The sequence below is a fragment of the Colletotrichum karsti genome, assembly GCF_011947395.1.
Source record: "Colletotrichum karsti strain CkLH20 chromosome Unknown Scaffold4, whole genome shotgun sequence".
Lineage (NCBI taxonomy): Eukaryota > Fungi > Ascomycota > Sordariomycetes > Glomerellales > Glomerellaceae > Colletotrichum > Colletotrichum karsti.
This window is the reverse complement of record NW_024065904.1, coordinates 1,538,187-1,563,316: the sequence shown is the minus strand read 5'-3', so window position 1 is coordinate 1,563,316 and position 25,130 is coordinate 1,538,187. Positions and strand designations below refer to the sequence as shown.

The 25,130-nt window shown below is 46.6% G+C and overlaps 7 protein-coding genes across 7 annotated transcripts; 2 read left to right on the top strand and 5 right to left on the bottom strand.

Annotated features, from left to right (window-relative positions):
* Positions 1-757: 757 nt before the first annotated feature.
* CkaCkLH20_01988 (uncharacterized protein) lies at positions 758-1,291 on the bottom strand (the record flags this gene model as incomplete). Its single annotated transcript, XM_038884707.1, has 2 exons — positions 758-1,149; positions 1,240-1,291. The coding sequence occupies 2 exons, from the start codon at positions 1,289-1,291 to the stop codon at positions 758-760; spliced, it is 444 nt and encodes a 147-aa protein (XP_038750407.1).
* A 1,269-nt stretch (positions 1,292-2,560) lies between these two features.
* On the top strand, positions 2,561-3,808 carry CkaCkLH20_01987 (uncharacterized protein; the record flags this gene model as incomplete). The annotated part of the gene is made up of 2 exons (XM_038884706.1): positions 2,561-3,182; positions 3,258-3,808. The coding sequence occupies 2 exons, from the start codon at positions 2,561-2,563 to the stop codon at positions 3,806-3,808; spliced, it is 1,173 nt and encodes a 390-aa protein (XP_038750406.1).
* A 9,495-nt stretch (positions 3,809-13,303) lies between these two features.
* Positions 13,304-18,585, bottom strand: CkaCkLH20_01986 (uncharacterized protein; the record flags this gene model as incomplete). The annotated part of the gene is made up of 4 exons (XM_038884705.1): positions 13,304-15,403; positions 15,459-15,878; positions 17,196-18,233; positions 18,313-18,585. 4 exons carry the CDS (start codon positions 18,583-18,585, stop codon positions 13,304-13,306), a joined length of 3,831 nt encoding a protein of 1,276 aa, XP_038750405.1.
* Positions 18,586-19,484: 899 nt separating this feature from the next.
* Positions 19,485-20,612, top strand: CkaCkLH20_01985 (uncharacterized protein; the record flags this gene model as incomplete). The annotated part of the gene is made up of 2 exons (XM_038884704.1): positions 19,485-19,552; positions 19,880-20,612. The coding sequence occupies 2 exons, from the start codon at positions 19,485-19,487 to the stop codon at positions 20,610-20,612; spliced, it is 801 nt and encodes a 266-aa protein (XP_038750404.1).
* Positions 20,613-20,759: 147 nt separating this feature from the next.
* Positions 20,760-21,758, bottom strand: CkaCkLH20_01984 (nitrilase family protein; the record flags this gene model as incomplete). Its single annotated transcript, XM_038884703.1, has 1 exon — positions 20,760-21,758. The coding sequence occupies one exon, from the start codon at positions 21,756-21,758 to the stop codon at positions 20,760-20,762; it is 999 nt and encodes a 332-aa protein (XP_038750403.1).
* Positions 21,759-23,745: 1,987 nt separating this feature from the next.
* On the bottom strand, positions 23,746-24,607 carry CkaCkLH20_01983 (g protein alpha subunit; the record flags this gene model as incomplete). The annotated part of the gene is made up of 3 exons (XM_038884702.1): positions 23,746-24,090; positions 24,144-24,402; positions 24,456-24,607. 3 exons carry the CDS (start codon positions 24,605-24,607, stop codon positions 23,746-23,748), a joined length of 756 nt encoding a protein of 251 aa, XP_038750402.1.
* A 45-nt stretch (positions 24,608-24,652) lies between these two features.
* CkaCkLH20_01982 (G-protein alpha subunit) lies at positions 24,653-25,094 on the bottom strand (the record flags this gene model as incomplete). The annotated part of the gene is made up of 2 exons (XM_038884701.1): positions 24,653-24,906; positions 24,977-25,094. 2 exons carry the CDS (start codon positions 25,092-25,094, stop codon positions 24,653-24,655), a joined length of 372 nt encoding a protein of 123 aa, XP_038750401.1.
* Between the last annotated feature and the right edge of the window lie 36 nt (positions 25,095-25,130).

Genomic DNA, 25,130 nt, shown 5'->3' with positions numbered 1-25,130 from the left:
AAAAATTCCAGTGCTGTGCAGCCGGCCGCCACAGTGCAGGCCAGCCTCGTCCGACAAAACCTTGGAAATGCACTTCCCAACCTTCAAACTCAGCCTCGTCTGATATGGGCTGTGCAATTCCTTCCCAAGGTATCATCAAGTCCATCAACGCAGCTATTACCTCGAACCCAATCATTGCCGACCTCTCCAGATATGGTTGTGTATGCCGACGGTCATCGTGTGACATCGGTCTTAACACACATAAACAGCAGAATTGATTTCGTCATGACAACTTGCTGAGCCGAATTCACCAGATTCGACCAGTTTTTGACCTTGCTTCTCCAGAATCAATATTGTGCGGGGTTGTGCGCCGTGGTGACGTGACAAGAAGACGACCGTAGAGTACATGAGATGTGACGACCGCCAAGCTGCGGTCCCAGCGGCTCCCTCTCCATCACCATACAGCAGTAGACATGTTCAGATGTAGGCCAGACCACGAAACAATGGCAAGAGAGGGGGGAGTTTGCCACGAATTCATGCTTAAATGGGTGTCCTTGCTCATAAGTAATCATCATTCCCATCCCGGCCTATTTGCTCCCAAACCCATCACCCGTTGCCTTTGCCAGGCTCGCCACGAACACCTTTCCTGCACCCAAGCAAATGATAACAGGATGCACCCTGATCTGACAGGATCAACATCTTTGCATTCAGTTGCGACTCGGCCGGGCCGTCATATTCTGTCCTTCCAGCCGTCGTTCTATTTCCTGGGCCTTATGTCTTACATATCTCGGGTAAGCAGTTCGATGGCCTCTGCCGTTGTGTACAAGGTTGCGAATAGAGAGTCGAGGGTCTGAATCGAAGCGTCGTTTGGGTATGCGGCTCGATCGGTTGCTGTGGCGGGTCCGTTTGCGGCGAGGACCCTGCACACAGAGATGAGGTAGCGGCGCTGCGCTTCGGGGTTCAGGTCGCTGAAGTCAACCGGGAAGGGCGGGAATGGGGACAGTTGAGACGGTTGATGCTGCTCGGAGCTTCGTTGGAGGGTCATGGGTGACGACTCGCTGGGGGTGGCGAGGAGGTTGTTTGCCACGAGGGTGGTGGCCAAGAGGTTATAGTCGATCGCGGACGACGAGGATTCTTCAGTATCGACAGCGATGGAGCTTCCAAGGTGTTCTGTAATATTTGATGTTAACGACGGTGTGTTTGGTCGTGAACGGATAGTTGTGGATATATGGTTGCGATGGAAGGGTGATGGCATCGTACCTGGCTCTTCGCGGCGCCGTTTCTGGCCGCCTGATGGTGTTGACGATGACATCTTGCCTCGTCGGGAGGGACGCACGGATATGGACCAAGCCGTGTACAATTGAGCGATAACCAGCGTGTGTATATCAGTCCGGCAGCTTTGCGAGAACCGGGACTGGTTGCGCGAATGTTGTTTGGTGAAGTTTGATAGTGGGCGCGAAGGTGGAGGTATAGGTGAAGTTGGCGAGTTGGATGGGGCGAGTTGGATGGCAGGGGCGCAGATCACATTGATGTCTTGAGCAGGAAGAAGAAGCGAGGGAAAGAAGCACATGTGAAGGGGTCTTTCTAAATTTGAATGGGTGCAGCCGTGATTATGACGTCTCCGTGAAGTGGCGGAGGGCACAGGTGCGGTACCGACACAACAGGGGAAAGCGCCATATACCGCTCGTACATTCCCTCGGGCCACTTCATCTGTTGCGGCAGGAAGGAATTGGAAATGACTGCTTGCTGATGTTTGACTCGGACAGGCACTCTATCTCTCCTGCCTTCGCAATCACCGCCACCGCTACATGACACCTCACGATGCACCGGTCGCCCCGTCAACTTCATCCATCCCCAAACAACACCACGCCCACAGCCATCACCAGATGAATTCCTCACAGTTCGTAACAGCCCGCACATTTGCAGGTGACATTGCCTTACACCTTTCGACATTACATTGGCAGCACGGGTGGGCCAATCTCGTCGCACCCGCCGTCAGCTCAATTGGTGGGCTCCTCACAGAAGTTGATGTTCGGCACTGCGACGCAACCGTACCGCATGCATCACGGGAAACCCAAGCCAGACCCAGTCGCTGGGTTTCTGCTGGGTTTTCTCACTTAGCCCGTGCCTGGCAATGACGCGATGTTGAATTCTTCTTTCCTCGTGTGCACAAGTCTGAGCCCGTGATTCTTTCCACCTTCCCTGCGACGCCATTAGCTGGCTCCCCGCTGCAGGTGCAGTCATCAGTGCAGACCTTGGCCTTTATATGCAGACCACGATGCAGGCGCTTGCTCATCCTTCTTGCTCCTCTTCCTACCTCAGTGTGCAGGTACCGGGTAGTTCCTGGGTTGATTCTGGGTAGTTGTTGGGTAGGTCCTGGCTATTGATCGAACTCCCATGATAGACGTTGTGAAGTAGTGTGTCTCGGTTCTCCCCTGCGGGCATGCTTTTGATCCATGTCGTCAGCAAACTGGTACCAACGTCTTCGCTCGGTCTGCTGCGCGGTGCTTGAATTTGTCGTCGGTCCTTGAACCAGTCTTCTTCTTTCGGTTGTCCGTTCTCTCCCCCACTATCCAGTACAATGGCCTCCTCTTCCTTTCATTCCGCGCGAGGCTCCCCGGAGGCTATCGAGGATCCTCGAGTCACCCTCCGCCGCAAGCCCGAGATCGACTCAAAGCTTCGTATAATAGCCCAGGCCCTAGACAACAATGAAGCCTCGGCTACCACGGTCAGACAGGTATGGGACCAGCTTCATGATAGCTGGTGGAAGGTTGCGAGCGACATCAACCGCCGAGGATTTCACCAAGGCCGACGATACCACATTCTCGATTTCCCCTCCTTCATCACTGAGGCTGTGCCTCACGACCGCCTTGATATCCTCCTCCGACTTGTCTTCGCCGCCGACTTCAACACCGCTAAGCTGAAGCCCGAAGGGGCTAATCGCCTGAAGAATGCCGCCCTCGCTCTCGAGCTCGTCGACCCCATCTTCCTGTTTCTCTGGTTGGGCCCGGCTATCTGCGCTGCCACCAACTCTCTCAAGGCGATTTCCAGCCTCAAGAAGTCCCGGTCTCACGAGCCCGTTGACGCTGCTGCCATCACCGATGCCATCCGCCAACAGATGGTCGGCCGCCACATGCTTTCTGCTTCACCAGAGGATATGGCTCCCATGCCCTCTGTCGCCGACGTCACCAACGCTGTAGACCGTAAGTGCGAAGTCGATATAGCCTGTGGTTTACTTATTTTCCTTGGTCGTATGTAACTAACATTCTCGTGATTAGAGCTCCGAAAAGCCGCACCAGCCAAGGCCGTCAGGCCAGCTGCTCAAGCTTCTCGGGCTGGAAGGAAGCGGAAGGCTGATGACGAAGAGGACGATGAATCCGTCGCGTCCGTCCGCCGACAGTCCAAACGACGCCGGGTCTCTTCCGAAGAGCTGAGCGAGCTCGCCCGCGACGCCTACGACGAGCAAATGGCTGACAAAGAGCCAAGCTTCCTATCTTCGTTCATGACTAGTGGCTTTGTTGCCCCTGACCGCCCAGGCGGCGACAACCTTGGGAGCCCACCCCCTTTAAGGAATGATGACGAGACCGCCTTGGCCAACGACGACAACCTGCAGCAGCTGCTCAATCTGTGTGCCATGCTTGTTTCGGCCCCCCTCCTCACCGCTGAGTCTGGTCTTCCGCTGAGCATGAGATTGATGCTGGAGAATACGAAGAACGCCGCTCGAAGCGCGCTTCTGCTTGCCCGCGATGAGAATGTTGTTGAGGAGATGGAAGAGAGGATGAAGAGCCGTGAGTCTCTTGGTGTGGAGTCGGAGAGTGATGACGTCTGAATGGGTAGTTGATTGTTTGCGGGCCTTTTGTTTCGAGTTATGGTAGCATATGGGGTGTTTTACGGAGCCTGGAGCTCCTCTACCTTCGAGAGCCTCTTAGTGTTGAAACGTGAGCGGCACCATTGTGCTTGAATGCTTCTCCTCAATGCGTAGTGACCGGATTGCAAAACGAACAGCTGGATTATCAATACCCCTCTGCCGACAATGACAGTTGTTTTGTACTCAGAAAACCATCACATTCAAACACAGCTGAGAAGCGTTGCAGTAAAGACTACAAGAAGGTGTCACGACATCGATGTGAACTGTTCCCAGTGAGTACCGCTTGAAAGGAGACGGGATCCGAGAAGAAGTAGACTTACATGGTATTCAAAGTAAGCCTTTCGTAAGACGTGAATCAACCACGGAAGGCATTTAGGTCTCCCCTCATCCTCACCCGTCAACATATTGATGACTGTGGGCGTTTTCTGACATCCTAGCAGAATAGTGACGTCTTACACTCTGTGCTGACAACTCTGTTGGTAATAGGGTTGGGAGAACGGTTCTTGAGATTGATCACCACCCTCGCCGAACCGTATCGTGCACCTATTCCAGATAATTATTACAAGATCAACAATACTGGAAACTATTACGTCAGAAACCAGTCAGCTCTAGAAGCAAGGTCCCTATTCTCATCCTCGCTAAGCTAATTGTGGTATATTATATCTATCTCCCTGCGCGTCCAGCCCAACCCACATCACAAAGCACTCAAGTCCGAGAATGCGAGCACGGCGTGGGGATTGCAGTGATGGCAACCATAAATCCTGTTTCTCAGAAACTAAATTATAGAAGGGGGTCTGCAACATTTCACAAGGGGTTATATCTTTTAAGAGGCCAGCTGAGAATTCAAGGGGAAGGCTACATTTTAAAAATTGCAAATCTTGTTTTAGTGCAGAGAATATCACGTCCAACAGACTTTAAGTCCCAGACTTCTAGCAGCCAATCTTGTTTGCTAGTTGGTCCTTATTCATCTTACCAGAAGGCTTATTTCAGTACGAAACGTAGATGCGTTTAACTAAAACCGGTTTAGCTACAGGATCATCATTTATTTCAGTGCCAACACGACTTAATGTCAGATAGTGAAGCGTCCTTAGTCCTTCAGACATCAATAAAGGCAAACACAGTTCGATAAGCTCACTGAAGGTCATTGGTCCGGCATCAGCAACAGGAAGTGTTCTCACGTATCTATACAAAGACAACACCACAAGATCGCCTTTCTTTGGTGTAAAACGGTGTTCGATTCCCCATGGCATACCTGCAGCCCATAGATGCAGTATAGGATTTCTGCGAGGAACCTCTGGCCGGTGGATTTCATTGACTACATTGCAGCCCACGAATCGCTTCTTGAGGATGCTGCTTATCCTAGGCGGCGACACCAGAGCAGGCCTCTTGTTTCCAGCTTCTGCCACATTGTCACCAATTATAGGAGGTATTCAGATGTACCGGGCGGGCTATTGAAAACCCGACTGTTTCTATCAGCCGCCGTTAGGTTGTGCACCGCACTTTGGAGTCGATGTCGGCGCTCATCTTGCCCCTGACATCATCTCGGCCGTTTGTACAACTCTGTCAGCTATACCTCACCGGATGGAATTCACTTTACCATCTTCAAGCGCGACACGGCTTGGGACTCCTCCTAGCCCAGCGGTTTTGCAATGGTGTTGGACATTCCAGCGACCTTGAATTTAATCCCACTAGCACCCTGGCTTCCCTCAACGAGTACTACCATCAGCAAAAGAATAATGGTCTATAAGACGAAGAGAGTGCCTTTGAAATCGATGCGTTTGTCTCTTCTTCTGACCTGCTGGGAATATATTGGGAACATAATCTCAGTGTAGAGTCGTGACGTTTGCCTTGGAGGGTGGAAGCAGTGACATCTGCTATTAATATAACACTACTTATCTTCTTAATTATTATCCCACTATATTAGACGTCCTTATGGATTTATGTCAGTTATGTCTTGCCGGACTTGGACTTACAAACTGGTAAACTTGTTTTGGCGGCCTCATTTGAGGCTCTTATACGCTGAGTCCTAGAACGCTGCTGCTTGATATTCTGTCTGTGGCGGTTCGGTCCTCGTTCTTGACATAAGGCACCTCTGGGCTTGATATCTCCTTTCGTTGTGAATGATTAAGACCGGTGAGCGGAGGTATATTTGCTTTGTTGGACGCTGAATGTGTTGGAACGCTCTGGAGAACTCTTGCAGCATTATAGCTTTACTGAAATGGTTACTCTCTCATTTTAGTCAGTGAGACGTCTTGACTTAGGTCTTAGAGAGGGGTTGATGCGTCCGTGGGGTAGGATGAGGTGAGGATTTCTGCTTTTTAGACCACGTCTGGATTTGAGATTGTCGACGTATATGTTAGTTCACCTTCTGCAACGTATAAGATAACGGTCTCTAGCACAGTGACTCTAATAAATGCAATACGCCGCGCAATATAATATAGCTACCTTATAATCTAGTTATAGATATCTTATTATACCTAATAAGTATATATTTAATATTTAATATTCTAAAAGAATAAAACTCTATCTTAATAAGCTTTATAATATATATAATAATATATAAATAGCTTTACTCTTAAGGTTAAAGGGAGTAAGACCTTAATAAGGAATACTAATTTATAAGAGACTATCCCTTTTATTAAGATTATATTATAACCTTTATCTTTTTATTCCCTCTTTTATTTATTTAAAATATCTTTTTCTTATATCCTTAGCTTTATATTAATTAATATTAATATCTTTATTAATATAATTATAAACTCTAATTATTATTTTTAACCCCTTAATAATATTAAGAATAACTATTTTTTTTATTTAAAGTATATTAAAAGACTTTTAAAATATATTATATTAAAAATATTATAATAAATATTATTCTATTAAATAAATAAATAATTTAGAAATATTATATTATTTATATAATACTATAAGGGTATTTAGACTAACTTATAGCTTAAGTAGTATTTAAAATAGAGAATAAGCTATTAATAATACTCTATATATTATAATATAGTAAGCTATATAATAACTTTAGGCTTAGTAGAGTAGCCTTATAGCTTAAGGGGTATTAAGTTAGGGGTAATAATAAGGTAAGGAGTATAAGCTTAGACTAATAAGAGAGTATATATAGGGTAGCGCTTAATTATAAAGTATATTAAATTATATACTAAATATATAGACGCCCTATAGGGTATAAAACTTCTCTTATAAAAAGCTTTAATATATTAATAGAATGCTTTAATACCCTATAGGGTAAAAGAAACTTTTATTACTTATAAAATACTTTAAATTACCTATTAATAAATATATAAATACCTTATAGGGTATAATAAGTTCTCTTATAAAAAGCTTTAATATATTTATAATATACTTTAATACCCTATAGAGTAAAAGAAACTTCTATTACTTATAGAAAGCTTTAAAGTACTTAATATATATATTATTACTTTATAAAGTATAAAAACTTCTTTTATAAAAAGCTTTAATATACTTATATATATTAATACTCTATAGGGTATAAAAAACTTTACTTATTTATAGAATACTTTATAGTACTTATAAAATACTTTAAATTACTTATAATATACTTTAAATAGCTTAATAAATATATAGATACCCTATAGGGTATAGAAACCTTAAAACTTATAAGGTATTTTAAAGCTTATAAGGGACTCTAAAATCTATAAAAATAGTAGATACCCTATAGGTTATAAAAAACTTTAATTACTTATAGAATACTTTAAATTACTAGTTAAATATTAAAAACCTTAAATAGCTTATAAAGTACTTTAAGTTAACTAATAAATATATAGTTAATATAAATAAACTAACGTAGTTGATAAGCGAGTGGATTAGATAAGCGAGTGGATTAGCCGACTGCGTGAAACTATCTTCTAACTTCTATATTACGTTACACTATAACTAAATATATTATTATAGAGTAATAAAGGTTAGATAAACTTAGCAATCTAAGCTATTAAAAAGATACTAACTCTTAGTATTTAAGCTATATCTTATATCTACTTAGTACCCTTTTTAACCTTACGCTATTATTTAGAGGGAAAGGGATTATAACGTAATACTATACCTAAGTTATAAAATTTAACTATACTTAAAGAAGAGAAGCTAGTTAAATATATTCTTAACTTAGATTCCTAATTATTTCCTCTCTATATTAATAGTATAGAAGATATAGCTAATTAACTACTTACTAACTATAATATACCCCCTATTAGGAAGCGTTAGGGTTTAAACTTTATTAAGTAATAACTATAGCTCTAGATACGCTTTTTTTATAAGTATAACTATAAGAGGGCTTAATATAAAGACCTAAATATAATAAATATATAGTTTTAGCTTATAGTAAATATAATTATAAAATATAGCATTATAGACTTAGATATCTATAACTTTAATAAGATTAGGTTTATAATAGGCTAGATTATATTTAGAATAGTTATAATAAGCGCTAAGAGGCGTTTAAATATAAAAATAATATAGCTTAGTAATTATAAATAGGTTATAGTTATTTAGGCTATTAGTTTATTAAGCTATAGCGTTCTACTATATATTATTATTTTAGGGTAATATTACCTCTCTACTTAGTATATAGAAATAGGTCTCCTATATAACTAGGTTATTATAACGTCTTAAAATGGATAGATAATAAATAAAAGAGGCTTAAATTAGCTCTAGTACTTTAATTAGTATATAAAACTATATATAAGTAGTAGATATTGCCTCCTTATTATTAATAAGTATAAAAGTTACTATACTACTAACTTTAAGATATATTATAAGGAAAATAATATTATTATACTTTATATATTAGCCTATTCCTCTTATTTACTTTAGCCCTTAAATATTAGGTATTTTAGACTACTAAAGAAGGTATATAGTTAATAAATTGAGGATAAGATATACTAGGGTAATACCTATATTATAAAGGAAGACTTCTTCCCTACGTTTTATAAGGCTTTTATATAAGCCCTTATAGTTAAAAATATTTAGGGAGGTTTTAGAGGGGCTAGGCTTATCCCTCTTAGTATAAAAAGTATACTATTAAAGCTTAATATTAAGTTATATACTTTAATACCTCTAGGGTCCCTCTTAATAATACCCCCTATATAGACTTCTTAGACGCTAAATAACCTAATAGAAGTATCTTCTTAGTCTAAACTTATTAAGAGGAGAATTTCCTATTATTAAAATAGCTTACTAACTTTAATTATTAAAGCTATAGAGTATCTATTAAAGGGGGTATATAGATTTATATACTAGATTGCTTTATTAAGGTCTAAGGTCTAGATCCTTTAAGAGGAGAATAACCTACTTAGTAGACGCTAGAGGGCTAAGAAAATATATTTTAGATAAGGAGGAAGTCTCACTATAGCTAAGGTAGAGGACCTTTAATTATAGAGAGAGGCTATAGCTTAGATTGAGGAGGAAACGCATTAGAGTAGTAGTTGCTAACTAAGGATAGAGATAGGCTAATAGCGATATAGCGTCTATAGGAATACTAGTTATAATATATAAATATATTAATTTGCTAAAGAAATATCTAAAGAAGAAGATCTTAACTAGTTTATATTAAATTAATTTGTTTAATATTAGTTATTAGTTATAAATTTACTATAGTTGCTATTAGCTAATCTACTTACTTATCTAATCTACTTACTTATTAACTATGTTACCCTTTTAGCTTATTTAGTATCTAATAATTAATAAAGATTAATATAGAATACTCTAATCTACTAGCTAAATATATAAATATTCTATAGGGTATAAAAACTTTAAATTACTTATAAAGTACTCTATATTAGCTAATAAATATATAAGCTATATAAAGGAATTAACTCTTTTAGATTATTTAATACTTAATAATCTATAAAGAATAATATAAATTAGAAATTAAGTATTATATAGTAATATTAATAACCTTTAGTTTACTTTTATTATTAGTAAAGCTTAATAATATTAATATCTACCTCTATAGTATATACTACTTAGCTAAATAGACTAAAGATTATAATATTAATAAAAATATATAAAGTAATTAAATATAAATGATATTAATTATAACTTTAACTAATTCATATATTAATCTAAAGAACTTTAATATACTATAAATTATATTAGTATTAGTAATATATAGGCTAAATATATTATATAGATATCTAAGTTAATATAGCTTTCTATATAATCCTACTAATAGATCTTAAACTATATATAACGTAGTTAATAAGCGAGGCGATCAGACAAGCGAGGCAATCACCCAACCATAACCACAGCATATTTCCAACTAATATATAATACCTATAAAGTTAATTAAATTAAAACTAATTGAGGTCCTCTTCTTTAGATATTTCTTTAGCAAATTGATATATTTGTGTATTATGATTGCTGTTCCTATAGACGCTATATTGCTATTGGCCTATCTCTATCCTTAGTTGGTGACTACTACTCTAGCGTGTTTCCTCCTCAATCTGAGCTGTAGCCTCTCTCTATGATTGAAGATCCTCTACCTTAGCTATAGTAAGACTTCCTCTTTATTTAAGGTGTGTTTTCTTAGCCCTCTAGCATCTACTAAGTAGGTTATTCTCCTCTTAAAGGATTTAGACCTTAGACCTTAATAAAGTAATCTAGTATATAAATCTATATGCCCCCTTTAATAGATACTCTATAGCTTTAATAATTAAAGTTAGTAAGCTATTTTAATAGTGGGAGATTCTCCTCTTAATAAGTTTAGATTGAGAAGATGCTTTTATTAGGTTATTTAGCGTCTAAGAAGTCTATATAGGGGGTATTATTAGGAGGGACCCTAGAGGTATTAAAGTATATAACTTAATATTAAGCTTTAATAGTATACTTTCTATATTAAGAGGGATAAGTCTAGCCCCTCTAAAACCTCCCTAGATGTTTTTAACTATAAGGGCTTATATAAAAGCCTTATAAAATATAGAGAAAAAGTCTTCCTTTATAATATAGGTATTACCCTAGTATATCTTATCTTTAATTTATTAACTATATGCCTTCTTTAGTAGTCTAAAATACTTAACGTCTAAGGGCTAAAGTAAGTAAGAGGAATAGGCTAGTATATAAAGTGTAATAATATTATTTTCCTTATAATATATCTTAAAGTTAGTAGTATAGTAACTTTTATACTTATTAATAATAAGGAGGTAATATCTACTACTTATATATAGTTTTATATACTAATTAAAGTACTAGAGCTAATTTAGGCCTCTTTTATTTATTATCTATCTGTTTTTAGATATTATGATAACCTAGTTGTGTGGGAGACCTGTTTCTGTATACCAGGTGGAGAGTGTTACGGCCAGCTAACTGATAGTGGGTTTATATTAGCAGTAAGTTAGGGATTAAGAACTATAAATAGTATTAAGTCGTTCTATAGGGCTATTTAAGTAATTATAGGTCTTTAAAGGTCTTAGTAATTAGTTAAGGCCTTAATAAGAGTTATAGAGTAGTTATTACTTAGGTATAGCTAAAAGTACTAGTAAGGGTAGTTATAAAGTTAATTACTAAAGAGCTATAGAAGTCTATCCTTAAGCTAGACTTAAGTCTATCCTATATATAAGTCCTAGATACTTCTCTTCCTATATAGACCGCAATCTAAGAGTTGGTCCTCCTTAAGGACCGCCCTTAGTATATCGGTCCTAATCCTTATCCTAGTCCTAGGACTACTTATTAAAAGTTAGTCCTACTTATTATTACGTGACTTATACTATAGTTCTTCTATTCCGGGCGAGCCCCTTATATTCCCGTGATCCTATATATAAAGGTAACGTTCTAACTGCCTAGTATCCTTATGGGGCGTTCTTTATTAGTTATACCTAATAGGTTATAATATTTATTAATAGTAATAAGGCTATAATATATATAGAGAGATAAGTTATAAAATTATAAAAAGGGTAATAATTATAATATAATTATTACTATAGAATAAATAGGTAAAAAGGGAATAATTCTAGCTATTTAGGCTAATTATTATATTATTTAAAAAAGAGATAATTTTAGCTACTTTAGCTAGTTATTATATTATTTAAAAAAGAGATAATTTTAGCTACTTTAGCTAGTTATTATATTATTTAAAAAAGAGATAATTTTAGCTACTTTAGCTAGTTATTATATTATTTATATATTATATATTTTAGCCCCTTTTTAGCCCTTTTAGTACTAAAAAGAAAAGACTACTAGTATAGGTTTAGCTAGTAGAATTAAGTAGTATAAGTAGGTAGTATAAGGCCTAGCCTCTACCCCTACTATACTACTGCTATTATGCGTATGCCTACTAGGCTAAAACTTCTCTTCCTATATACTTAGTATCTTATTACTAATAAAGCCCTACGTTACGTATATATAACCCCTTGTGATACTAATAGATAGTTATAATAAGCAAAAGTTTGCAATGCTCTATTGAACGGGAGTTTCTGCTGATGGAATGCATGTTTGAGCTTCCGAGTGAACGGCTGGAATCCCGGCCCCACATCGGCGCCGATCCGGTAGTCCCATTGCCCAATGCTATAATAGTCACGGTCAAACCTACTGCTGATTAATTACCGCTCAGCTAATCAGGGATATCATCGGGTTTTACAATGTACAAAGGGCAAACGCTCGTTGGGATCCGACTTGCCTGTTTCGTGCAGCATTATCAGATGTGATTGGTCCAGACCAGGGCCGGGGTCTTTCACAGCGGAAGACCATTTGAAGTCGGACCCCTTTGCCTCCCATGAGTCTATGACACGAGATGATGCTTCCAAACAACGACAGTTTTGATCTGGACACATGGTGTGGTTGCTGTTCATGGCCAACACGACTCTGACAACTCTGAAGAGCGGAGGAGAGACCTCCGCATGACAAGGAATGCGCCATCGACTCTCCTAGACCAGCGTGCGAGCACGAGGATCGTGCGCCATCACTGTTTCTACGAGTCAACCAACGCGAACTCCCACCAGTGGTACAGTCAGAAATCCAGCCAAAACTTCTAGCCGTTTACCAAGCGTTGGATCCCGTTCGGGAAATTCTGTTGCCTAATCGAGGCTGTTGATGCTAAACGTTTTTTGAGAAGCTTGTCATGCTTTGGACGCTAGCTAGGGCGGCTCTAGGGAATGGCCGCTGCGCCTTTTCTCAACGTTTATCATCGATATTCGGCAGTTGCATGGCATCGTACCTTATGAGAGTTGGATGAAATGATAGGATGTGGCGTTACGTGAGCCTGATAGATTACTTCAACGAACTTGATTCTTGAGACAAAATCGGATAAATGCTATGTGCTGAGCGCCGTGCTACGGACTACCCCCTGCTCGTAACGCCGTCAGGTAATGCCAGCCATGATTGTCTAATATGCCATCTGATTTCCCTTTCCAAACGCCCAAGTTGTGATTATGATGCAGAGAGGTTCCACCTGTCCAAATGGGGAATCAAGTATCCGTAATTTCACCTCTTGAAGTAGTAAAACATGTCGTCAACATCGCCACCAACCGCGGCTTCAGAACGCATGTCAGAAGAACTTGTGGGCCACTCCCAATGAGGTCCCAAGTTTGCGCCTCCTATGTTCGAATCTCCCATATCGAGATCTACAAACATCTGCCTGTTATCCGTAAACCAGCCCCCAGGGGCCGTGTTGTTGAAGTTCATCATATCCGCCAACGCAAGATCGGCAGCAGGTGCGCCGAAGACGGCGGGGGCGGGATCCATGGTGCTGGAGAACATCGTGCTCGACGAATTCCACTCGTGTGCTCTCTCGTCAGGGCTGCTGTATGCCGGAAAGGGCATGGTGTGGGTGTCGTCCGACGAAGAGGAGAGCGAAGGAAGCATCGGCGTGGGCATCGGGCTGATGAAGGAGGACCGCGCGGAGTTTACGGCCGTCGGGGCTCCGGAGAGGTACTCCGCAGGGGGACTGTGTGACAAGAATGAGTTGCGGCGCGAGATGGAGTGTGTTGTCGAGGAGGCGGAGGAGCGCGGCCGGGGAGGCATTGGGCTGAGGCTGAGGAGCCGATTGCCGCTACCGGAAATGCTCGTGGTGCCACCGAAAGCTCGCATGACTGCTTTGAGGTGCTTCTTGATGATACGGATCTGGCTTCCAGCTGGCGTGAAGTCTGAGGCGGCGATGTCCACCAGACGAGAAGCCAGGGCTTCGAGCTGACCTTCGTGATGAGAAACTGATTGGCCAGCTTGCTTCAGTGAGTAAATGAAGGAAAGACCACGTGCGCAGGTGTCTAATGAAAAACAGAAGACATCGGGGACGGGGTTTTGATGCTGCGTCGGCGTGTTTTGCTCGCCAACTTGAAGCATGATGGCGATGAGGTTCTGGGCGGAAGCCATAAAGCGTTCAAGGGTCTCGTCGGTCATGATCATCAGCTCCGGGAATGGTGAGGCATCAGCTATTGGTGGAGGGAAAGTGAGGTGAATGGCCATGGCATGGTAGACAGCGAGGACCAAGGAACGCGAAGGAACTGGCGCAAAGTTGTGGTTCAGCACGTGGATGCTCTCCATCAACACTTGGTAGAGCTCGTGGCGAGCTCCTCCTGAATCTGCAGGACAGCCACCCTGAAGAGACAAGGTTGACGTCTCCCATAAGCTAGTGCTCGACTCTTTCGAATCAGAATCGAAGGGGTGCAAGGCGACGATGTATGCTGTGATGGAGGCTATGTGAGCCAGAGGCCACATGTCCTTGATCATCCTCTTCTGTTTCTGCAACGTCGAGAAGTTGTCTGAAACCTCATCGAGGCGCATCAAGGCCGAAGTGGTTTCGTCAGTCGGGAGGAAGATGGAAGTCGGGCTTGCAGGTAGTGATTGTGAGAAACAAACGCCAGTCTGGAGAGAGGTCCATAATGTAAGCGAGTATGTGGTCCAGTAAAGATACGCTGCGATTTCCTTTTCTACCTCGCAGACGTCAATGCCATTAATACGGCTCGTCGCCAGAGGTGCGTCCGACGTCTCGACGAAGTCCTTGATCTCGGTTGATATACGGCTGCAGAGGCTGATGTAACAAGTCGCACGACGGATTTCTCTTTGACTCAGAGCGTTCCATCCCAGGAGCATGAGGATCTGCGCTGTTGATATACCGGGAAGAGAGATGCCATCCCCGGGCATGCCTGGTTGAGAAGTGGCGTTCGGCGACGGGCGATGGCAGAGTTGGGAAGCCGCCCAGGCCATGAGGACGCGCGCCCTGGCCACGGAAGCATCGTCTCCTAGGTATGAAGAGGCATCGGCAAGAATGACTGCTAGCAGGATCTCGTCGTGCGTTCCATCTCTGAGCTCTCGTAGGAGCAACGTCTTCGAGACAAGGAACGACAGCGGATGGATGCTGTACCAGACATCTACCAGCTGTCCGATTTGCCGCGTTCCGTATTCTGTCAGAGGACTTGTTTCGGCCGGTACGGTGTCGAACATTGTTGTTGTGTTTTCGCTTGCCAGCCCACTCGAGAAGAAGCTATCACTGCGTTGCTCCATATATGTCGAGCCTAGGCTACCAAACCTGTCTGCAACAAGGCCGACTAAGTCATGAGTAACAAGATGAAGTATACTCGTGTGCTGTTGGTGGACACTTGTTAGTTTACACGGTTCAAAAAGTACTCAGACAGCTTACCATAAGGCCATGATGGCCGGGCCTGGAGCTGGTACCCTCAACGCGGTCTTGAACACTGGATCTTGAACGAGGCTTTGAGACCTCTCCCAAAGTCTTTTGAAATATCTCGTTCAGCTCAGTAGCGACATCCTTCAGATCCATCATGGCGACGGGCGCATGCCCATCTGTGAAGGCGTACTCCTCTGGGAACGGTGTTGAACGCGACGAGCCACCGGTTGAAGATCGCTGCCGCTGCATGATTGGTATGGCGATGTTTCCGTCAGCAGTGCTGTTTCTCCGGCTGACATCCTGTGAGTTCGTGCGGGACTTGGACGGACGGGAGTCCCAGTCGTAGACGCAGTCGACGTTTTGCTTGCGACAGGCGTCACAGATGGTCCCGTTGGAGCATTTGATCTTTCGGGCTCGGCAGAAGGCGCAGCTCTTTCGGAGCGGGTGTCGAGAAGGGAGAGACATGGTAGGATTCGTCTGACGTGGTTTGGTTCTGAGTAGGATGTGTTATTTGCTCTTCGGCTGGCGCATGTAACGGTGTAAGTCGACGTCCTGAGATGGACAGGCAAAGTGTGCGCATGTAATACGATGAGAGGGCAATCATGAAGTAGATTTACGTTTTCGTCTGATTATAATGACAGATGAAGTTTGGTGATCCCAAAAACGCTTGTGTTGCTGGTGATTATGGAAATATTATATCTCACTCGAGCAAGTGAAGAAGAACTAACCCATCGTGGTGAACTCAGTCCGAAGTCATCACACTGTGCCCAAGAGGCTCTAGCGGCTCTAGTGATAGGGAGTAGGGGCGTGGCTGCATCTCAGGAATCAAGCGTGTATAACGAAATATCGCGTCAGCAGCCCATCAGACTGATGCAAATGGTGTGCCTATTCCGTGCATCTCATCCGTCTTGATCTAGGGGGGCTGGCCGGCAGCACTATCCGACATGCGATACAAACGCGCGCCTGCGCCGCCTTCGAGTTATGCTAAGCTGAGCGTCTAATCGTGTTTGCATGGTTACAGGAAGATACGTCAGCCCTAGATGGAAGACATGACTTCTTTGAAGCAGCGTGTATCTCACGGTACATTGGCGGCCGCTAGCGCAGCTTAAGCGGTTAGGAATCCCGTTTTCCCCACGCGGAAGACGAGAAAAGATCAGTGATGAGACGGGCCGAGGCTGTGTCAAACGACTTGGCCAGGCACCCGTTTAACGATTAGGAGTGGACCGGCAATTGATCGCTGCCGAAGTTGTGAATGGACAGACGGTCTGTGTCTTCCGTAGCAATGAGATCCGGCAAGTCAAATCAGCTGCTTGAATGACACAGCCCAATCAAGTCGGCTTCGTTTTCAATTCAATTGCTCGCGAACGCCTTTTGATAGTGTCTAAGTAGCTTCATCATGGACAAATCGAATCTTGTGTTGATCCGGGGATGCAGCCTAGATGTGGATATACGGGCCGCGACACGGCGCCGATGGGCCCGCTTCACCGGCCGGGAGTGCTCCGGACCTCAACGTAGTGTCACGGGCGTTCCACGACTGCCTCCCGAGTACCTCGTGAGTAAGACGAGTAAAATTGATCTTCATTCGTATGAATTGAAGCTATAGTCTTGTCTTCTTAGCACCCTCCCGTCAACTCCGGCCAAGCTCGTCTCGAAATTTTGACCTTTAAGCCGTCCTATGTCCGTTAGCAACGCCTTACGAGAAGCGAAAAGAGAACCGTAAAGAGTGAGGCAAAAGGGAAAATATCTTACCTCAGGGCAGACTAATCCAAAATGTTGAAGACGAAGGCTGTCAGCGTTGATCTTCTGAGGCTGTTCGAGAGACGTCCAAGAGATATCGTAGCACCGGAACAGTGTCATCAATGCATTCGTCGTCACGGCCATCTCCATCTTCTCCCAATGGATCTTAGACTCGTTCGCAAAGAAGTCAGTGTTCCTCCCACCAACGTCGACGAGCTTGTTTTCGGCATTGAGCCACCTCCCCGGCATCCAGGAGTCAGAAGGCGGGTACTTCTGGAATCGGCACTGGAGTTCAGGCATGCTGGATACCATGGATCTGATGCCTTGGATGTTCCCCTGACAACTCTGAAAGTTCGTAAAGTACCGCCGTGTCTCCTTGATACAAGCCTGCAGAAGAGTCGAGTCGCTCTGGCCGCTTCGAGCGTCTCTCTTGACGGCGTTCATCATGTCCGGGTTCCGCAGGAGCTGTACGATGACCCAGGATATTGTGGCAGTCACAGAACTCTGAGCAGCGAGCATGATATCCGCGTTATGAGATGGAAAATAGTGCTTCAGAGAAGCCGTGCTCTCATCGTTCAGTAGATGGGTGACGTAGTCCGGCAAGTCGGTCTGCAGAGGACCGCCAGCGACGGCAGCAGCATCCCTGCGCATGAGCTTCTCGGTGAAGATGCATTGCAAGCGCTCCCGCGCCAGACGCGCCCTTCTTGCTTTGTTGTCCCAGTGGAAAAGGCAGAGGGCGGGATGCCACGGGTTGGCGCTTTCCGAATCGATCGTATGCAGGAGACGGCGGAGTTCGTCGCTGAGCTGGTAAAAGTCGTCGCCCAGAAGAGCTCTGACAGAAGCCTTGTGCACCAGTTCGGAGATTCCCTCGAACAGCTCGACGTCCTTCTGGGTGGTCCACTCCAGCGCGCATCGATGTGTTTCCTCCACGGCGCACTGAGCCGCGTGGTCTCTCGTAGAGGCGAGGTTGATGTACCTTCTGAGAGGTGCGATGAAGATGTCCTCGTTTTCAGTCCAGTTGTGGTCGGAGGTCTTGTTGAAGAAGCCGGTCTGGTGAGTATTCACAACAAGTCAGATCCGTTCCAGAGTGTCTCAAACTAGGTTGAGGTGGCTTTCAGGGGCAACTCACCATTCCACGCCCAAAAGATAACGCTGTCTCGGACATGTCTGGGAAAGTCTTGTTGAGGAAACTGCTTTGAATCAAAACATTGTCGATTGTTTGGGCCGGGGAGGTGAAGATCTCCCGGCATTGCTCTCGCACCTTGCGGACGAGAGAGGCAGCGGTATGATCGCGGTCGTCGGTGGAGAAGCCCTTTCCAATAGGTTTCTGCGCCGGGACCCGGTCGTAGTATAACCTTAGCAGCAGAAGAACTGCCACGATGAGGAAAAGAATTATCATCATGGTTCTCGCTCGGTCATAAGATGAGAATAAAGCTTGCAAACGATAGAGTCTGGCCGGCGACGGAGAAGTGAGTAAGGGTTGATATTATCCAGCGGGCTCTTTGGACATTTATAATAGAGCCTCAGACATGAGATACTAGAAGCGGAAGTCCGAGAACGCTGATTGAGATAGTTGTGTCTTGGCAATGTTGAGAATTATTTCAGGAAGAATCGGTATGTGAGCCAAAACATCATCCTCCGGGTAGATGTTGGTAGATGTGGGGAACTTCTGAGACTTTGAAGGGGAAACAAACAAATGCCTGCAAAAACTCCGATTGCTTGACCCCCATGGAGACCATGCTACACGTGATCGAAAACTTGGAATGCGGTGGCGTGAGGGTGTTGGGGCAAAGGGAGGCCTCGACCTCTTTGATCTGGGGAAGATAACCAAAATAGTTTGTTCATACATGCCGCGCACATTTATACTCTTAAGTCGAAAAACAGAACGTGGAAGGCGTTTCTAGGTCTCATGTTGGGCTGTGATGTTTTTATTCTGTCAGCGGCATAATCTGAAGTCAGACTTGGGTTCTGAGGGCGATTTTCCCGCCAAGCGGAAAGTTAGAAGGCGTGGTTAATTCCACGAGAAACAAGAGAAATCCGTGCTACTGAATAACAGCCTTCAACTTCGGATGCTAATGATATCCCCTCACATGACTTGGGTTGAGATCAGACGGAAGAAACTTCCGCCTCGTTTTTGCGCGGGGTTAGGCGAAGACACGACATCATGACCACTTCAGACTGAAATTTCATCGTCATATTTCCCTCTTCAATTCGTTTTAATTTGTATGTGCGTGTCCTGAGAATAGTTACAGCAGCAGGAGGCACTCGAACATACCCCTTTCTTACTCTACTCCGCTCAATATGGCTGGCATTCTCGACCGATCGGCTCCCAGGCCAGATGAACTAGATGGCATGGGGAGTCTTCTGAAGTAAGTGGAATATCCAAGCCAAGGGAAAATTCAATTGCTTCTCGCTTGGGTTGAGCGGGTTCCTGGGTTCAGCAGCTATGCTATTATGGCAGGGAGATTGGCCAATGGCTCAATTTGATGGTGAACGATCCAATCGCGAAGTCCTCATCACTTACTACCATAGCCAATGAGCCTTGATGAGACGTAGATGCGTGGTATCACTCATGTCCTCTCTGATATAACCGCAAAGCAAAGCGCTCAAAAGACCCTTACGCAGTCCAAGCCGTCAAGATGCCCAAGACCCCCAGACCCAGCTCGACGGAACGCGCATCACTAACCGTCGCACAGACAACCCCAGACCATAATCTGGCTCAAGTCCTCCACGCAGTCCTTCGCGATCCACAAGTCCCTCCTCCTCGAGTCCTCAAAGTACTTCCGGCGCTGCCTCGAGGGCCCCTACGCCGAGTCCGCCTCCAACACGATCGACCTCGACGACGTCGGCCCCGCGACCCTCGGCACCTACGTCAAGCTCTGCTACTTCACCCGCCTGACCGCCCAGCGCGTCAAGCGCCGCGCCGCCGACACCGAGGACTTCTACGAGGTCTCCCCCTTCAGCATCAAGCCCTGCGACATGAACACTCCCTACGACCTCACGGAGCTCGTCGGCATGTGGGCCCTGACCGACCGCCTCTTCGACGACCTGCTGCGCGGCAAGGTCGAGACGGCCATCCGGGAGGCGCTGGACGTCGGGTCCAGGAAGCTCGCCGACCCGCACTGCGCGGAGTGGTGGGTCCTCAACTTCGCCGACGGGTACGTCGCGCTCGACGGGCTGCCGAGGCGGGACGAGGACGTCGGGGCGCTGGTGGCGAGGCTCCGGGACGCGTTCGTCGAGAACTGCTCGGCGGCCATGTGGATGCGGCTCGCGGAGTCGCTGCCGGGGGAGTTCGTGGTGTTCATCTCGATCGCGTTCCAGGCCAAGATGGCGGCGTTGGTGGCGAACGAGGCGGCGATCGCGAGGGTCAACCAGGCGAGTTTGTGTTATGAGTGTAAGACGAGGGTCCAGGCGGCGTTGAAGCGGTAGACGGGCGTTTTGCGAGATGTGCCGGTGCAAGTGGATTGATCTTCGTGAACTTCATTACTCTATTTTGACTCGTGTACCAAGTTACACAGATGTACAACGCCTTCTCATGTATAGTCTTTCGCAGAGATTCGGTCTTCCTCTTCCTCCTCATGCCTTCTCGTCAACCTTGGCCCGGCTGACGTCCGGGTACACGTCGAACCGCCTCTGCGTGTTGATCGGGATATTCCTCCTCGCCTCCTCGATCTTGGCACCGTCCAGCTGCACCGTGACCGTCGTCTCCTTCTCCTCCGCCTCGACCATCACGTTGGCCATCGGGTCGATCACCAAGCTGTGTCCCCACGCGTGGTAGGTCGCCTTCGTGTCCCTCGCCGGGCTGCACATGGCGACGTAGATCTGGTTGTCCACGGCGCGGCCCTGGCCCAGCAGCCGCCAGTGCATCGGCCCCGTCGTGAGGTTGAAGGCGCCGGGGTACACGAGCGCGAAGCAGCCCCTGCGCGCGGCGATCATGGCGAGCTCCGGGAAGCGGATGTCGTAGCAGATGGCGACGGAGATGCGGCCGTACTCGGGCAGGTCGACGACGGTGACGGCGTCGCCGGGGCTGAGGACCTCGGACTCGCGGAAGGTGATCTTGCCGGGGATGTCGATGTCGAAGAGGTGGACCTTGCGGTGGCTCGCGAGGAGGTCGCCCTTGGGGGAGAAGACGAGGCTCGTGTTGTAGAACTTGCCCGTGTCGGCGTCGAGCTCCGGGATGGAGCCGCCGACGAGGTAGGCGCCGCTCTCGGAGGCCATGGCCGACAGCGCGTGGTAGGAGGGGGACTGGTCCCTGGTCGGGGGCGAGGGGAGGAGGGTCTCGGCGTACTTTGGGAAGTAGTCGCATCCGTAGGGGGAGTTGAAGCACTCGGGGAGGACGACGATTTTCGCGCCGGCGTTGGCGGCCTCGAGGACCTTGGTGCGCGCGTTGGCGAGGTTCGCGGTCTTGTCGGCGCCCGAGGCGAGCTGGATGCAGGCCAGCTTGACGGGCTGCTTGAGCACCGGGGAGGATGCGGCGGCGGAGGTGGCCATTTTGCGGAAGGGAACGAAGCGCTGGGAGGAGGGTTTGAAGGCGGTTGTTGTTAAGGTGCGGAGGGTTCGGAGGGCGAGGCGCATTGTTAAGAGGACGCGACGCCGGGTGGACGGAGGAGTGACGTTGGGAGGGGACACGGCGGGATTGGGGGATGGTGGGGGGATTGGGGGGGACGAGTGGTGGGGCGATAACGGCGGGGTAGCTACGGTGCGGCGTCGGCATCGGAGCTCATCCCTGCGGAGGCGGGCCGGTGCAGCACCGTGCGAAGACTGTTGTGTTGGTGGGGTTTGTATGGGGAATCCTACAGTGTGAATTGGACGAGACAATTGTCCGATGCGTCGGGAAATGCTGTGATCGGGACGGCTCCGATGTATCGGCCTTTGCAGTCCCGGCCGACGATAACATGTCCGAAGCTTTCCGTGGATATGGTACAGGGCGCGAACTACATATTGGACTTCTTCCCCGGCCGCAATTCATCGAGAGACCCAGGACGCCGACGATCTGATCACTACAAAGTCAGGTCGTTTCTGGCCTTTTACTAACCAAATAGCGGACACTGGCATCATTCAAAACCCGCCGGTGGTATGAGCATCACCATACTGACAATTAGAAGGGAAGTATGGCTTCATCAGTGCCGTTCTTCTCATCAATGCCACCTTATACAAACCGTCCCTCCAGGAACATGGCAAAAGCAAGGCGAGCACATCCGATAAAAACGTAGTCACGCGACCAAGACCACCACCACCCACCATCTTATTCCCGCAACTCAATCGCAACATCGCTCACCCACCAGGCTTTACGGTGGTAAGACGTTTATGCCGGACGCACTCAGCCGCTTCATGCGACGTTGCGTCGCCCGGCGGCAGGGAGCCGAACGCATCAACTCGCTCGAAATCCGGGCTGGGCCTCCCCCCCCCCCCTCCTTCGGCAAAATTACCGACAGGCAAGTGACCCCCTCCAAGGCGCGTCTATTCATGTTCGTCCCGTTGAGGGAGCGGACGGTGAAACGTTCGTGTAAGCTTATATACTTGGATACACCGTATCCGAAACCATGACAACTCTGCATTGATACCACGTTCGCCGTCGGGGAGCAGCATCGAAATCATGGAGCAACCCCGCCCCTCCCCGGGGAATATTATTAATACTAGGTTATTTGGAGAGAGATGACATAGACAGGCAGGCCGTGTGGTCCCGTCTCGTCGGGTCGTGGAGCACACTTTTAAACATCGTAAAGTTAGCCTGATGGTGGTGTCAATGCAAAGCCACAACACATGAGACACGCCATGGCACACACGCGGGAGAGAGAAAAGACTCTGGTCGCCAAGGCAAACTGGCTTGTAAATGCTTTTTTGAAATGTTTTGTCCAAATTTCCTTTCGAGTTTAGATGCTTGCTTCGTACGTAGTCTTGCCGTTTCTTCCCCCTCGGCATTGTAGTCCACACACACATCTCTTTTTTTCTTGTTCCAAACATCAGGACAAAGCTTGAAACAGGGCATTAGGTATCAATCCATCGCACGCAAAACAGAATCAGCTCAACCTCTCCCATGCTTTCGTTTCGTCTCATATGAACCACCCTTCGCAACCTGCTCCATCTTTCTGCCGCGCCTCATCCGCCGTCGACCCTCAAAGCAAGGGCCGTATCCAGACCCCGACTCTCTATCCGCCTCGGCCGCGCGCCATCAGGCAGATTGGTACTGATATTCAAGAAGAAGCTGAATGACCACCAGCCGTAATTTGCGAGACTCTGTTCGGACAAACGCCTGCATATGAACAATAGATAACCAGAAAATAGACAAAGGAAGCGGAAGTAATATACATCCAATTCGGTGGTTGGAGTCTCGTGCGGACTCGTTCAGAGCCTGTGACGCTGTAACTGGGCGGTACGCTCGCAATGGTTTGAGTAAATATGCCGAATGTCGTCAGTGGACGGCGCCGCCGCGCGGACTGGGGCGGGATTGAGGCCAGAGAGGCCGCGGGTATCGATTAGAATAGGCATTGTCCGATGCCAATTGATTTAGAGTTGTTGTGGAGTGGGGCCAGTTAAAGGCCAAATTATTGCAGTTCCGACCTTATAGTATCAGCTGCTTGAGGTTGCGTTGGATGATCATATCCTGGACGGAGCCCATGGTGATCTTCAGCAAATTCGTGTCGGTCGCGTTCGTAAAGTGGCCATAGATTTCCTTCTCGGTGTTTCGGTTCAACGCGCGGAACTTGTCCAAAAAGTACTTGCTGGCGGCTTTCCAGTCGTCGGCAGGCCCATGGTAATCGGTGAAGCCGTGTGATGTGATGGGGTTGTTGGGGAGTTTCTCCTTGAAAAGATCCATCTTGTTGAGGAACAGAATCAAAGCCGATTTGGTGAACCAGTGCGAGTTGGCGATTGACTCCCACAGCATGAGAGCCTCGTTCATTTGGTTCTGGCAGGTTTAGTTAGCAAATCTTCAAGGCTGCGCATCCAGGGCACACATACGCCATCCTTGTCTTCAACCAAGCACTGGTCGTATCCAGAAATGGCGACGAGGAAGAGCAGGCAGTTCACGTTCTCGAAGCAGTGAATCCACTTCTTTCGTTCTGAGCGCTGACCGCCAACGTCAAACATGCGGTATGTCAGTTGGCCAAGGTCGAAAACAGTTTCGGTGATACCCGTCGTTCGCAACCTCGAGCGCAGCAAATCCTGGTCTGTCGGTACGTAGGAGTCGCTCCAGATGCGGTCCAAATCATCGCAAAAGCTGGCGCGGTCAGCAACGGGCTGCGGCAGAAGTCAAAGGCGCGGGTATCTTACTATGCCAAGTTGTCGTGGAGGGCAAACTCATTGCCCTTGGCAATGGCTTGCTTAACGCCGCCATCGACCCAAAGCTCCTTGACTGGTTGCAGGTAATCACGCGGCATAGGATCGGAAGCGTTGATTTCGTGTTCCACAAGGATGTGCGCCATGTGTTTCTGTTAGAGACAAGATGTGTTAGCCGGAGCGTTTCCACGTCACATGCGACCGTCGGTGCGGCATATGCGAAGTGCAATGCGCGCAATTGACGTCGGGGTATTGCTTGCCTCGTTTTCGGGGTTGCTGAACTCGATCTGCATCTCGGTCATGGCATCTTGGATCAGGCGGAAGGATTGTACGATGTTGTTGAAGACGACGGGCTTCCACTCGAGCTTTTCGTTTTTGCTGAAACCTTGGGCGTAGATCAACTTCATCTGCTTGAGGACGGTCGACTTTCCAGATTCTCCGGCACCTGTCGAGCGGAGACGAGTCAGTGGACTGAGGGTGAGGGCATCACGGGTTCGGCAGAGGCGGCGACATACCCAGCAACAGAAGCTTGACCTCTTTGGACATGCGCTTCTCGTCCTGACGGATCAGGCGGTCCAGGTCGCGCGAGCGGGCAGCGCTGCCATCGTCCTTCGATCGACCCCCGAAACACATCGTGTACCAATTCGACTCAATTTTGGCGAGACGACG